This window comes from Dendrobates tinctorius, unplaced genomic scaffold (assembly GCF_039654945.1).
Source record: "Dendrobates tinctorius isolate UK_male_01 unplaced genomic scaffold, ASM3965494v1 ptg000059l, whole genome shotgun sequence".
NCBI classification, from domain to species: domain Eukaryota; kingdom Metazoa; phylum Chordata; class Amphibia; order Anura; family Dendrobatidae; genus Dendrobates; species Dendrobates tinctorius.
Genome location: NW_027361727.1, coordinates 15,936,856 through 15,951,014, shown reverse-complemented (window position 1 = coordinate 15,951,014; position 14,159 = coordinate 15,936,856). Strand labels below are relative to the sequence as shown.

General features: G+C 39.4%; 1 protein-coding gene and 1 long non-coding RNA gene across 7 annotated transcripts in view; one reads left to right on the top strand and one right to left on the bottom strand.

The window, feature by feature from the left end:
• The window catches only part of LOC141092369 (uncharacterized), a 198,384-nt gene that overhangs the window by 127,318 nt on the left and 56,907 nt on the right, over positions 1 to 14,159 (bottom strand). For 4 of the 5 annotated variants that reach the window (XR_012232779.1, XR_012232776.1, XR_012232775.1 and 1 more), the window contains exons 2-3: positions 10,471 to 10,797; positions 7,954 to 8,429 (exon numbers count right to left, since the gene is read on the bottom strand). This is a non-coding gene — a long non-coding RNA (uncharacterized lncRNA). The remainder of the gene's footprint in view (positions 1 to 7,953; positions 8,430 to 10,470; positions 10,798 to 14,159) is intronic. The other variant, XR_012232778.1, reaches the window with a different exon arrangement.
• LTBP3 (latent transforming growth factor beta binding protein 3) overlaps positions 1 to 14,159 on the top strand; it is a 103,770-nt gene that overhangs the window by 56,413 nt on the left and 33,198 nt on the right. Inside the window, exons 11-18 of one of the 2 annotated variants that reach the window (XM_073578454.1) lie at positions 3,248 to 3,343; positions 4,072 to 4,197; positions 5,690 to 5,821; positions 7,995 to 8,123; positions 10,484 to 10,612; positions 10,696 to 10,824; positions 11,960 to 12,127; positions 13,635 to 13,718. In XM_073578454.1, the coding sequence (XP_073434555.1) occupies positions 3,248 to 3,343; positions 4,072 to 4,197; positions 5,690 to 5,821; positions 7,995 to 8,123; positions 10,484 to 10,612; positions 10,696 to 10,824; positions 11,960 to 12,127; positions 13,635 to 13,718 (993 nt within the window). The remainder of the gene's footprint in view (positions 1 to 3,247; positions 3,344 to 4,071; positions 4,198 to 5,689; positions 5,822 to 7,994; positions 8,124 to 10,483; positions 10,613 to 10,695; positions 10,825 to 11,959; positions 12,128 to 13,634; positions 13,719 to 14,159) is intronic. The other variant, XM_073578455.1, reaches the window with a different exon arrangement.

Here is a 14,159-nt window from a genome sequence, read left to right as displayed (position 1 = left end):
TGCCGTTTTTAGATTGTAAAAAATATCATCATTCATGTGAATGTATTTTGTGAGCTTTTTTAATGCATTTATTACATGCATTTAATATTTTTTAATGTTTATTGGGAAAAAAATGAACAAAATAGATATTCAACATAATTATTAACGATCTGATAGAAGGTTTGCACAGTAAAATATCGATATTTGCAAATGATACAAAACTATGTAAAGCAGTCAATACAAGAGAAGATAGTATTCTGCTACAGATGGATCTGGATAAGTTGGGAACTTGGGCCGAAAGGTGGCAGATGCAGTTTAACAATGATAAATGTAAGGTTATACACATGGGAAGAAGGAATCAATATCACCATTAGGCCGGAGTCACACTAGCGATAAAATCGGACGAATGCAATGCGATAAAAAAATCGCACTGCATTCGTCCCATTGTTATTCTATGGTGCTGCTCCCATCATGCGTTTTTTTATCGGATCCGTTCCTCGGACCGAGACAATCGCAGCATGCTGCGATTGTCACCGATTTTCTGATCGGATTCGACAATGCAAGTCTATGGATGCGATTAAAAATCACATTGAAAACGCACCACACGTGTGACTTGCGATTAAATCGCAAGACTTCTCCTGGTCAACAGGAAAGAGCATCAGGCATTGGCATTGGATGTCAATTTGATGCTTAGATGCGAATAAAATCGGTTCATCGCCGGAAAATCGGATGACCGACGGATCCCTGGACAAGAAATCTTTGTGCGATTTCGTACTGTAAAAATCGGAACGATTTTTTATTCGTTGTGTGTGACTCCAGCCTTACACACTGAACGGTAAACCACTGGGTAAATCTGACATGGAGAAGGACTTGGGGATCCTAGTTAATGATAAACTTACCTGGAGCAGCCACTGCTAAGGCCTGTTTCACACTTCAGTTTTTAGCATCAGTTTAAATCCGCCAAAATGGCGGAAAGCGGATCCGTTGCTGTACTGATGACAACGGATGCTACCGGACCGTTTTTTTTTTTTTTTTTTTTTAACAGATCCGATTTAGGAAGGAGAGAGAGAGAGAGAGTGATTTTTTCCAGCTGCCAGAACAGACTTTAGGGTTAAATTTCAGGCTGAGTGAAGTCTTTCGGGCATGCGCAGTGAGAAGTGAGGATCCTGCCACCCGAAAAAACGTTACATGCTCCGTTCGGGCATGTCGGCGGACGTCAAAATTTTGGCGGATCCGTAAAGGATCCAACAGATGGCCATCTGTCAAGATCCGCCGGTAATGCAACTCAATGGGGAAAAAAACGGATCCGCCAAGCAAAATGGCGGATCAGTTTTTTTTACAAAACGGCGGATCTTGACTGATGGACAAAAACTGATGTGTGAAACAGACCTAAGGCAAACAGGATCATGGGGTGCATTAAAAGAGGTCTGGATACACATGATGAGAGCATTATACTGCCTCTGTACAAATCTCTGGTTAGACCGCACATGGAGTACTGTGTACAGTTTTGGGCACCGGTGCTCAGGAAGGATATAATGGAACTAGAGCGGGTACAAAGGAGGGCAACAAAATTAATAAAGAGGATGGGGGAACTACAATACCCAGAGAGATTAGCAAAATTAGGATTATTTAGTCTAGAAAACAGACGACTGAGGGGCGATCTAATAACCATGTATAAGTATATAAGGGGACAATACAAATATCTCTCCGAGGATCTGTTTATACCAAGGAAGGTGACGGTCACAAGGGGGCATTCTCTGCGTCTGGAGGAGAAAAGGTTTTTCCACCAACATAGAAGAGGATTCTTTACTGTTAGGGCAGTGAGAATCTGGAATTCCCTGCCTGAGGAGGTGGTGATGGTTTACTCAGTCGAAGGGTTCAAGAGAGGCCTGGATGTCTTCCTGGAGCGTAACAATATTGTATCTTACAGTTATTGTTAGGTTCTTTAGAAGGACGTAGATCTGGGGATTTATTCTGACAGAATTTTATAGGCTGAACTGGATGGACTAATGTCTTTTTTCGGCCTTACTAACTATGTTATTATGCTACTATGATACCTACAGCAATCTGCATGTTGAAAAATAAAGTAAACGTGGACAAATCCAACAACAACAAGAAAATTAATGTGCACCATATTTCTTCATGGACTTCAGGATAACTTTAGGAAAAATGCAAAGTACCTCATGCTACCCACACTTGGATGAAAGCCTCCATCCTGAGTTGGGTCTCAGTATCCCCCTTGAGCTACTACTTTTGGAAAAATGCCACAATTTTGTTACAGCTTTTTGCTTCAGCATAAGACGTGAATTCAAAAGAAATGGGCAAAATAAGGGAAGGACTAATACTGCTGGATTCACTTTTGACTGTACGGGCATGTTGGTAAAAATTCCTGTGTTTCAAATCACCCTAAGGTCGGGGTCCCACTAGCGTATCACATCCGATGTGAGAGCATGGGATGCAATATGCTAATGACATTCGGCTCCCACAGTGCTCTGTGCTCCGATCCTCTCGCATCAGAGAATCACAGAACAGCTGCGGAGGAGACGGAGAAAGTATTTTCTCCATCTCCTCTGCTGCCGGTGACGTCGGGAAACGCACCGCACTCGAGTAATATCCGAGTGCAGTGCAATGTTTCACATGCACCTATAGACTTATATGGGTATGTGCGATCCTAATTTGGCCTGCAAATGTAGGACATTGCTGTGCACACATCTTGTCATATATCACTTCTTTTAACCGCTTGGGAAACCGTGAAGTGGTTAAAAGACGTAAGGGCTCATTCATACATCAGATTTTTACGTATAAGTGCTACGCGTTATTTTTACGGATAACACTCGTACCTATGATAGTCTATGGGCTGTTCACATATCAGATTTTTTACTAAGAGACTGGTTCCTGCAAAATCGAGGAGACATCTCTGATATTGATCAGAGTTTCAGATGAAAATCGGCAATACAAGTCTATGGGTCAGTGAAAAACGAACAGCATTTGGATGCCATCTGTGTGCTGTCCGTTTTTCACTGAATGAAAGAATGAAAGACAGGAGAAGGTGGTAAAGCTTTTTTTTCTCATCAGTGAAAAAGAAATTGATGAAATTATGACCAATTGCTGGTAAAACTCGGCTGTCTCGTCCGTCAAAAAAAATTTCCTTGAAGAAATGTTAGAATGCTGCACTATTTCTTCTGTTAAAAATTACAGAGCCGGCCGAGAGCCATTGGCAGACAATGCAAACTTAAAAAATGATATACTAATTTGCTTTAATTTTCAGCATTTGTTTTGGAGCCCACAACTGTGGCTGTGCGGAAAATACCTGCCGAGTATGACACACGGAGCGCTGTCGAGATTGCTCCCACACAATTGACCGGTAAGTTACCAAGTGACTTTTGACATTTAATGGGTTTCCTATCACTTAAACACTAAAAAGGTTGTCCACTACTTTATCATTTATGATCTATCCTTAGGATAAGTCATTAATGTCTGATCGGTCGAGGTCCCACATACGGCACCCTCGCTGATCAGCTGTTCTCAGTGTCGGCTGCTGCTGGTCAGAAATACTCAATTACGGAGCTTCTCCGTCTTCTAATAGAGGCAAGATACTGCACATCTGCCTCCTATTGATTTGGTGGATGTGCAGTACCCACTATTAGAAGACGGAGCAGCTCCACAATGAAGCTTTCCAGCCAGCGGCCGCTGAGAACGGCTGATCAGCAAGGGAGTCGGGTGACTGACCCCGACCGATCAAACATTGACAACCTATCCTATGGATAGGTCATCAGTGATAAAGTAGTGGACAACCTCTTTAATGGCCTCTCTATGTTTGACCTTGGAGGTCCAATCATAGGAGACCTGATGATCAGAACACTTCAACAAACACAACGCCTTGTTTACACAGTCACAGCCACACACATATGAGTGCTGGGGAGTTGGTTCTGCTGCTCAGTCCCATTCATAACCCTTTTATAGAACATGGGTCAGACTCCAACCAATGAAACATTTATGGACGATCCTAAGGAAAACTAATGGAAAACACCTTAAATGCTTCATAAATTATGTGCTACTTTTGATCAATTACCTCATTTTTTTTCTACCTAGAAACCGATGAATGTAAAATGATTAGAAACCTGTGTGGACACGGAGAATGTATCTCAACCCCTACAGGTTTCTACTGCATTTGTAATCCGGGATACTTCCCAGATCCAGAGAAGAGGGTTTGTGTAGGTAAGTAAAACATCCAATTCTCTAGGTTTAGCTCATGATTCCTTTAGTAACCTTTGCTTTAGCAGGAACCTGTTAGGTCCTTCCATTCTGCCAAATGGCAACTATAACGTTAAATTCCAATATTAGAACACTATCTTGTAAAAATCAACTTTATATGGGATATATGTCATACGCAAATTATCCAGGAATAATCCGGAGGGGTGTCGCTTCCCCTAGATTAGTCTGACCTCATATCCTATAAAAGAGGGTATGGTTAAAGGGGTTGTCCACCTTTCGGGACTTTGCTTAATCACTTACATGCATGTATTTAAAAAAAAAACAAAAAAAATATTTTGTAGTTGGGTTTGATTGAAAATTTTGCACCACTTGCCTTTATTATTTATTTTACCCGTTGATATAGCACGATTAATTTTCACAACACTTTAAAAATATCCCATTAGGGTTCACAATCAGTATGCCTTTGGAGTGTGGGAGGAAACCCACACAAATAGGGGGTGAACATACTAACTGCTTTCTGATGTTGTCCTTGGTGGGAATTGATACCAAGACACCAGCTTTGCAAGGCAACAGTAAACATCTGAGCAATCCTGTTGCCCAGGGTGGGTTGCACTGTCACTGACTGGAAAGTTTGTAACTCAAATTTATTTTTTTTTTATATCTCACAGCTGATTTATGGTCCACATTTAAGTTGACTGACCTTGGAAAAGCAAAACAATGCAAAAAATTTTAATGAAACCGAATTGCAAAAAATTATTTCTACTCCAAATGCATTTAAGTAAAAAAAAAGTCCCCCAAGGTAGATAACCCCCTTAATATTTTTCGCACAAAACAACTGCCAAAAATTCTACCTGCGTCCTGCTTACGCATGAGTTTAACAAAGCTGGATGTACTCTCTTCAGCTTCATCGGCACACTGCACATTTCTGGGATGGCAAAGTGGAGCCTAGTGCACGCTGAGAAACCAGACAGCTTCTCTGTGACCGCTTGCTGAGCAGCCTTGGAGAGTACAGAGTATACCAGCCCTCATTGCATGGCTAGGCAGGCAAGAAACTGGACAGCAGTTAATTACATGCAAGACTTCAATCACAACTGTTGAGCATTAATTACAGGATTTGAAGCCGGACTAGTCTGGGGGAAGCGACACCCCAGAGGAACAGTCCTGGCTAATTTGGATATGATGAACAGCTCATAAAAAGTTGACTTTTACAAGAAAATAGCATTTTACGGCAATACAGGAAAAAGCACATAGCGGCGGGTTTTTTTAGGCTGGAGGGCGCTGACCTGTCCACTTTAGCCTTTGGTGGAACAGAAAAGCATTGCCTAATATTGCACCATAGTTTCACATCTAAGCATTATATTTGGCACAACATTCAGAGACAGTCCTATTTCTAAAATATGTGTAAAAAGAACTGAAAGTTTCCTATGGAATTTTGTATTGTGTTGTTTTACGTCATTGGTCAGATTCTATCTTATACTGTGTTTATACATCTTAGATGTTGATGAATGTAAGAGTGAACCTTGTGGTCACGGAAAGGGCTTGTGTCTGAATACAGCTGGATCATTCAACTGCCATTGTCATCATGGATACAGACTAAATGTATCACACGGACAAAGATCTTGTGTGGGTAAGAAAACATTTTGTGTTCTCCGTTTTCAACTTTTAGCGTGGCTGACCTATTTTGAATTAGAATTGTTTTTTTTATGTTCAAACTGGAAAACAAAAAATGCAGAATGAATCATAAAATAGTAAAGACAATATAATTCTAAACACAAATACTATAAAATATAAATAAATTAAATAATATTATACTCAGGACTCTAAAACTGTAATATGAACACATATGTTTAGAGCAATGTTAGGAACTCTTTTTTTTGTTTCATCTTAGAAATAAAAATAGCAATTCATGTATGGGATGGATCTTTCACATGTCAAACAAACTGAGTTTAATGGCGTCTGTTCGGTTTCTGAAATTTTGCTGGAAAAAATAAAGCAGCAATGGAGGTCCACCTCTGGCACAGGTGTAAACGAAGCTGTATTATCTACTTGCGGATCTCCCATCATCTTAAAATGTTATACTAGTCTCCATATGGATAGATGTACAAGGACACTTTAGACCAGTGGTCCCCAACCTTTTTGACCTTGAGAGCCGCATTCAGCTTAGACAGAGGGTTGCGAGCCACATTCAGCACAGAGAGGGGCACAAGCCACATCCAGCTCCCATCTCCTCCAAAGTAGTGTCAACCAAAGCCCAGATTACAGGTATAATGATAACCAAAGCTTTTCCACAGAAATCACTCCTAAGCAGTGCACTGAGATCCAGGGGCTCCCACAATACCCCCATTCAGCATTCTCCCATCAAGGACTCCCAGTACACTCTCACATCCAGCTTTGAGAACCTCCTCTAACAGGTAGTACCATCCTCCAGCGTACCATAACTAAAACATCTCTAAACCCCTAAGACCAGTAAATGTGCATCCAGATCTGCTCTTCTGTGCAGGGTACTCACAAAATTCACCATTTTGAGATGTACCCTTCATACCTGTTTGCTAGACCTGGACCTAATGCACCAAGCTGGCAGACAGCCGCGAGCCACAATTCATGGGACCGCGAGCCACATGTGGCTCCCGAGCTACAGGTTGGGGACCCCTGATTTAGAGCATTCTTGCAGAGTCAGCAGCTGCATGGAGATTCTGCAGCTGTACAATTGGCCTGGCTCACCATAGAGAAGGCAGACATGGTTAATTATTACCATCTCTGTCTTCCTGATTTCTGTATACACAGACTTGAATGAGCCTCGTGTATAGGGAAACGCTATCGGTACTCCCTCAACTATACTAGTCATCATGTGATCACTAGGGATCAAGAGGAAGCAGACCCAGATCAGCTTTATAGTGCAGGTAATATGTCACCTTCAGTTAGGCTATATTCAAAAGTTGGGTTTTTGCTGTGTTTTTTTGCTGCATCTTTTAATGCAATTTTTAATTTGCGTTTTACAGTACCAGCAAAGTCTATGAGATCTCAGAAATCTCATGCACACACATTGGTTTATTTAACTGACTGATTTGGAAAATTGCTGCGTTTTTGCAAAATGCCACACGTCACTTCTTTCAGTGTATTTGCAGTGTTTTTTCACCCATAGGAAACAATGGGTAAGTGCAAAAACGCAGCAAAAAAACAAAACGCAGGTATCATTTTTGTTGCGTTTTTGGTGCAAAAACCTAAGGAAATTCAATCATGGTTTTTTGGACACAAAACTTTATCAACATGCACAAAAGACAACAAAAACGCAGCAATAAAAAAAACACAGCAAAAAACGCTGCAAAAATTCAGCAAAACCTGCTTTTTGGAAGAAGCTTATTTACTGCCAAGAATCAAGGTTTTGCATGCAGAAAAAAAAACACAACAAAACGCAATCTATGAACATAGCCTTACAGGGTAAATCAGTCATAAAAAAATGGATTAACAATGTGTGAAAAAACATACATAGAAAAAATAAATAAATAAATAAACAAATAAAACAAAATTAAGAAAGAAGAAAGCTCCAGCTTGTGCCACGGCCCCAACAACAACAACAAAACATATTACTGATATTTAAAAGAAAAGTGTAATAAAAGAAGAAAACGATTGAAACAGATTTAAATAACCCTTTGTGTTCTTTAAAAAAAAACCCTGGGGTGGTAACAGCTATTTTTTTTTAATTATGAATACAAAGACAAGTTGAAGGTGGAAAAAACCTCCCTATATATATGAACTGACCTGTTTGCTTCCATTCTCTCATTGAAATTGTCATTTCACAGATGTTGACGAGTGTTCACGCTCTGGAATGTGCGGCGACTCTCGCAGTTGTGTTAATTTTCCGGGTTACTACAAATGTGAATGTCAGACTGGATTCAAAATAAAGAATAGAAGGCCATTGGTATGTGAAGGTAAGATAATGGGTGAACCTTTTGACGTGCTAAAAATCTAGATTTGCAGATCAACAAATAAAAAAAAATGAAGACATTTCAATCACTTTTAGAAAATTAAATTTCAGAAAGTAGAAACTATTGTAAGACATTATATTGGAAAGGTAAAGGTCAAATCTGTCAGTCTCAGATCTCCACACATTTGGGGAGAAAATAGAAAAAATAGCTCCTTGAAAAAAGAAAACAGATAGCACACGGATGCAATTTGACTGCTGTCCATTCTTTACTGTTTAGTAGGCAGGAGATGTTTGCAATTTTTTTTTTTACCTACAAGAAAAACAGATAAAAAAGAACTGGTGTATAAGTTGGTATACATGCAACGTGTAGGAACATGTTCACCTTGGCCATTAAACTGACAAATCCTAACATAGAAGCAAAAGATAGAAATAAAATGAGCATATACCCTTCTGCAAGTAAATAAATAGTAATAGTACATATAAATAACATAGGGTACTTGGTAAACACTGTTTTTGATCAACTAAAGCGTAAAAGCCATCCCACCACGACAAGGTGAACCCAAATCGGAACCTTACAATGTGTCAAAAATGACCTTAATGTGAAAAAGGGCAAATAAAAACATCACAATGAAAGTAAAAATGGACTCTTGGGGCAAAATAGTTGAAAATTTTATCCAGCTCACGGATGAAAAACAGTCCTTCTTATGGCTCTCCACTCTTTTATAGAGGAAAATCCTAAAAAAGGAATTTCCTTTGGGTTATCCCTATATAGTAATAATGAGTATGGCTTTGGTTGGTCCTGATGTGACTACTTGTTTAAAGGGGATATCCGGGACTTCACAAAAAAACAAAAAATGTACACAGACGCTCCTATCGGGGAATCAGAAGCCTCTGCTGATGTTACGCCTACAGAGAGTAAGCTTCTTTTCCGCTCTGCTCTGTAAACTGGATGGGACTTACAGCGTCATTCTGATTAGCAGCCGTATCCCCACTGCCTAACTGGGGGAGCTGGCTGTTAATCAGAATGACCTTGGAAGTCCCAGCCCATCGCGTCAGCAGAGGCAGTGGAATCCCCTGTAGGAGCGGTCTTTGACCACTCTGTGCTTGGGAAGAAAGACGCCGTGCACAACACGTAGGAAAGATGTAATTGCCCGCTTGATAGTGCTTAGATACATTTTTTGCTTATTTGAAAAGTCCCAGATATACCTTTTAATTAACACTGAAACAGATTGAAAAATCACTATCTACAAAATGGGAATTGGCATTTATTGATTATTGTTTTTTCATCCGATTTTCATCCGTGTCCGTTTTTTTTTTTTACATACGTGTGATCCATTTTCATACATCTACATTAAAAAAATGTACATGATCAAATACAGTTTCCTAGGTTTGTAACAGAAATGTATCTGTAAAAATTGCATGCCGCAAAGATGTTCTGTGTGGGATCAGATTTTTTTTTATGCACCCATTGACTTGAATGCTGCAATCTTTTTTCTCACGGTCAGTAGAGCAAAGAAAAAAATCATTAATCGGAACAGAACTAATGAATAACATATAACATGTGCTGTCCGTGTGATAGCCAGTGGAAAAAAATCGGACAGCACATGTCCAATAACAGGCTCGTTTGCATGAGCCCTAAGGCTGCATTCACACATCTGTGCGACACGTCCTAGTGCTGTCGAATTTTTATCGGACAGCCCTTGGACCCATGGAGCACAGTTCATGCATCCATTAAAATCACAGATCCAATATGACATCTATAAGTCTTCGAGCATGTCTTATTCTGATGCAATTTTGAGGATCAGACTCAACAATTAAAATCTTTGGTGGCCCGTGAGACAAGTCGAGGCTTCCTCACAGATCTGAGGTGGTAAATTTGGATAAAATCATGTGACCTTCTAGAAGTCCATTTATTGGCCTGCAAGCAAGCACATCACTTCAGTAAAAGAAAAAAAATGGAAGCAACTAGGAAAATACCGAAGAGAAAATCACTCCATTTTTCTGGGATGGTACCACTGACATGGATGTGTGATTTCAGCCTACAGGTATGACCACACAGATTTTTTTTATTTGTATGGATTTTTCTGGCATGTTTTCTGGCACTGTTTTTGTATACGAGATGTTTTCTTGCTGCTTCGGTAGTGAAATTTTGAGCATTTTTCAAGCAAAAACACCTAAAAGAACAGACATTTTCCTTTTTTTGTTCCACGTATAAATTTAGGAATCTTATTCAAAAGGTATTTGAAGCAGAATCCACTCCAAATTTCAGTGTGAACTTACTCTAAAAAGACCTTGTGGATCTGAAAGTTGTCACTCAAAGACAGGACAATTTATTACATCTATTGACTTACCTTAACATTGCAGACGTCAACGAGTGTATAACCCAACAGCAGTGTGTTGGAGGACAATGTAGAAACACTCCAGGCTCCTTCCAATGTATCTGTCCTGAAGGCTACAGACTGTATAGCCAAGGAATCCAACAAATATGTCAAGGTACTGTATAAGACTAGTCTCGGACCATTTTGTGCTAACGGCTGTTGGATGTTCTTTGTACTTATATATATTTTTCATTTTAGATATAGATGAGTGCGCTCTCTTCCCGGAAATCTGCTCCCCTCATGGCAAGTGTGAGAATCTGGATGGCTCATACATGTGCGTCTGTGATACAGGATATGCACCTAGCGAAGATCAGAAAAAATGTGAAGGTAATCACAAATTAGGTTGAGCACTTCCTTTACAAGTCACACAGATTTCTTATCTAAAGGATCTTTCCTAAAATTTTATCATGGATATTTTAGAAAAAAAAATGTATTGTGCTGCCATTATGCACAAAGACAAGTCACAGACAATCTCTTAAATCTAAAACTTCTGGAAACAGATGATTTTTCATGCTGATTTTGATAAGCGTTTGATCAGAGCGTGATCCAATTTTCTTGGACGTGGAGAAATTTTTTCATTTAACCAACTTCTCTATGTTGTCAGTTTGTGAGGTCATCCAAGTGCGGTCTGATTTTTTTCCACTGACCCATAGAGTTGAATGGGTGTCATTTGATTCTCGGTCATAGGAAAAAAAATCGGACATGTGCACAGCCTCATACAATAACATGGAGATGAGTGCTATCCTTCAAAACGACTGAGAGCACTAGTCCAGTTTTTACGGTTGTGTGCACATCCTTAAGGGTAGGTCATCAATATCAGATCAGAGTGAGTACCACAACTGGCACCTTCTTTGATGCACTTCCCATTGATAAGAGCCTGAGAATAAAGTTTCAAATCTTGCTAAATCTTGCTCAAATTGTGACCTTTAATGCATAATAATTGATGCACTTCCCAATGATAGAAAAGGAGACCAATGTGTGAAATGGCAACGTAGAGTTCTGCGCAAATCGCAACTTTTATGGATGTTAACAATGGTTGCAACAGAAATGTTTTTAGTCTGCAGTTTTTTTTTTAAGATTGCTAACACCTGTCTATAATAAGTGACTTTTTATTTAAACTTTTAATTAGAAATGTAATCATAAATTTCATTTCTCATGCAAAAAAGGTTAGTCACATGCCCTTATTTTCATCATTTTTACATTTTGTTGCAGGTGCTAGAAACTGAAGTGATAAATGTTGTACAACATTCATAAATTTTGCTGAGCCATTTACGACAATGAAATGTGCAATTTGGGCAAACATTTTCCATAAAGCAAAAGGTTACATGTCCCCCAAGCAGCTTTAATGCATAGCATGTTTTTTTTTATTTATTGTGTATTACTGGTTCTGTGACACATTACATATAAAACTGTGACGTGAGTTATCCATTTATAATTTGTGATCATTTGTTTTCAATTACAGAGGTTTCTCGTGGCCTAGATCTCAAAGATTGCTTTTTAAGCCTGGATAACACTCTGTTCTGTGACAGTGTTCTTGCTGTGAATGTTACACGAGAGCAGTGCTGTTGTTCCTTGGGTGCAGGATGGGGAGACCACTGTGAGATCTACCCCTGTCCCGTGCACAGCTCAGGTACGATCTAGGACTATCCTTTTTGCTCTGAACACATTTTCTTAAAGTGTTATTCTCATGTTCTTTAGTGGGTAATTATTACACAGTGCAATTTACTTATTATTAAAAATCCTCTGCATTCTCAAGAATGGAGAGATTTTTAATTTTATTGTTTACGGCTCATTGTCTGGGTTACTGATTCTGCTGCAGTCTAGCAGCGGTGGCCAAATATGCACAGTGCTCTCCAAGAGCTGGTAAGCGCTGCTCTAAAGCTGACCAGATTACTTGGGCGGAGTGTCAGCTCCAGATCTAGATAGTTTCAGTGCAACTGCACTCTTCTTATGATGCAATACTGTCTCCGCTTGCAACATCGGAGAGCGCAAAGTTCAAGCCAGTGTCCCGACAGTGCAGCTGTTGTATACTGTGAGCGTACCACCCCCCCAGCTAACAAGTGCGACATGCTCCTGCAAAAAGGAACGTCTACGATATGTCAGACATATCATGAAAGAGTGACAAGATGGCTTCTTGCTGCAGCAACCCTCACCATAAGACTAAGGCTACACAGTGACAGTGGCCATGACACCTGTCACGTAACCAAGGTTCACTTGGTGCACTGCTAAATAGCAGCATAATACAATTGAGTGGGGTTGGGCGCTGCGACTGCAACAAGCAAGACGTAAAAAAAAAATCCAACGAGATTGGACTCTTTGCGACTTGCTTGTCTCAGTTGCATTACCCTTGGGATCACAATGTGACCCCATTCACTTTTATCAGGCTGCAATATAGCAGCGGCGCCAAGTGAATTTTGGTTGTGGCCAAAGTTTCTGCATAGTCCTAGACTTAGGCCACATTCAAACGTTCAGTATTTAGTCAGTATATTGCATCAGTATTTGAAAGTAATAACCAGAAATGGCTGATAAATACAGAAATGATGACTTGTTTCTATTATACTTTTCCTCTGATTGTTCCACTCCTGGTTTAGGCTACAAATACTGATGTAAAATACTGACCAAACACTGAACATGTGAACACGGCTCTAAAGTGACATACAATGAGAGAGGAATTGGAAATTGTTACTGAATTTATGGGTTTCTTGCTCACAGCCCTTTACGGATAAGTCACACCACCTTCTGGGAAAGCTCTTTCACCTTGTTGGACAAGTGCATAAAAGGTTTATAACATAAGTGTGTTGCAATTCATGAAATTCAGTTTTGTGTACAAATTACACTAGAATTCTGGAGCACTTAGATTGATCTCTCCCATGGTGTCTCCAAAATTGGTCTTAAATTACGTAGATACCATTGTTCATCTTGTTCACATACTGTGCAACTTCATGAGTCCTAGTTGTAACACTAAGCTCTTATGGTACACCTGAAATGTCAACGTATAATAATTGTATGCTTTCATGAGTGTTTTGCTGTTATGCAAATATCGCAAAATTAGAAACAAAATGGTTATAACGTCACAAAGAGATTCTAATTCTATTCAACAAGTTTTTATTGCAATGGAACCTCTTATGTCTCTGCAGCGGAGTTTGTATCACTTTGCCCAGACGGCATTGGCTTCATTGTTGACCTTGATATTATGAGTTATGGCATTCCTACGTATCGAGGTAAGATGAGATATAATTTTAAAGTAAGTACAAGGATGATAAACATAATTTAATAAATACAGTGGCATGTAAAGTTTTGGCACCCCTGGCTAAAATTTCTATTATTGTGAACAGCTAAACAAGATGAAAATGAATATGAAATGATCTCTAAAAGTTCTAAAGTACAAGGATGATAAACATAATTTAATAAATACAGTGGCATGTAAAGTTTTGGCACCCCTGGCTAAAATTTCTATTATTGTGAACAGCTAAACAAGATGAAAATGAATATGAAATGATCTCTAAAAGTTCTAAAGTTAAAGATGACACATTTCCTTTACATTTTTGACCAAGGATTAAGGCATTTATTAGACTGCTAGGGTTGTAGATCTTTCCTAACGATGATAGTGAATAGTCATGTGGTGCAAATTTTCCAGCTTTATAAAAATTCAGCCTCTACTT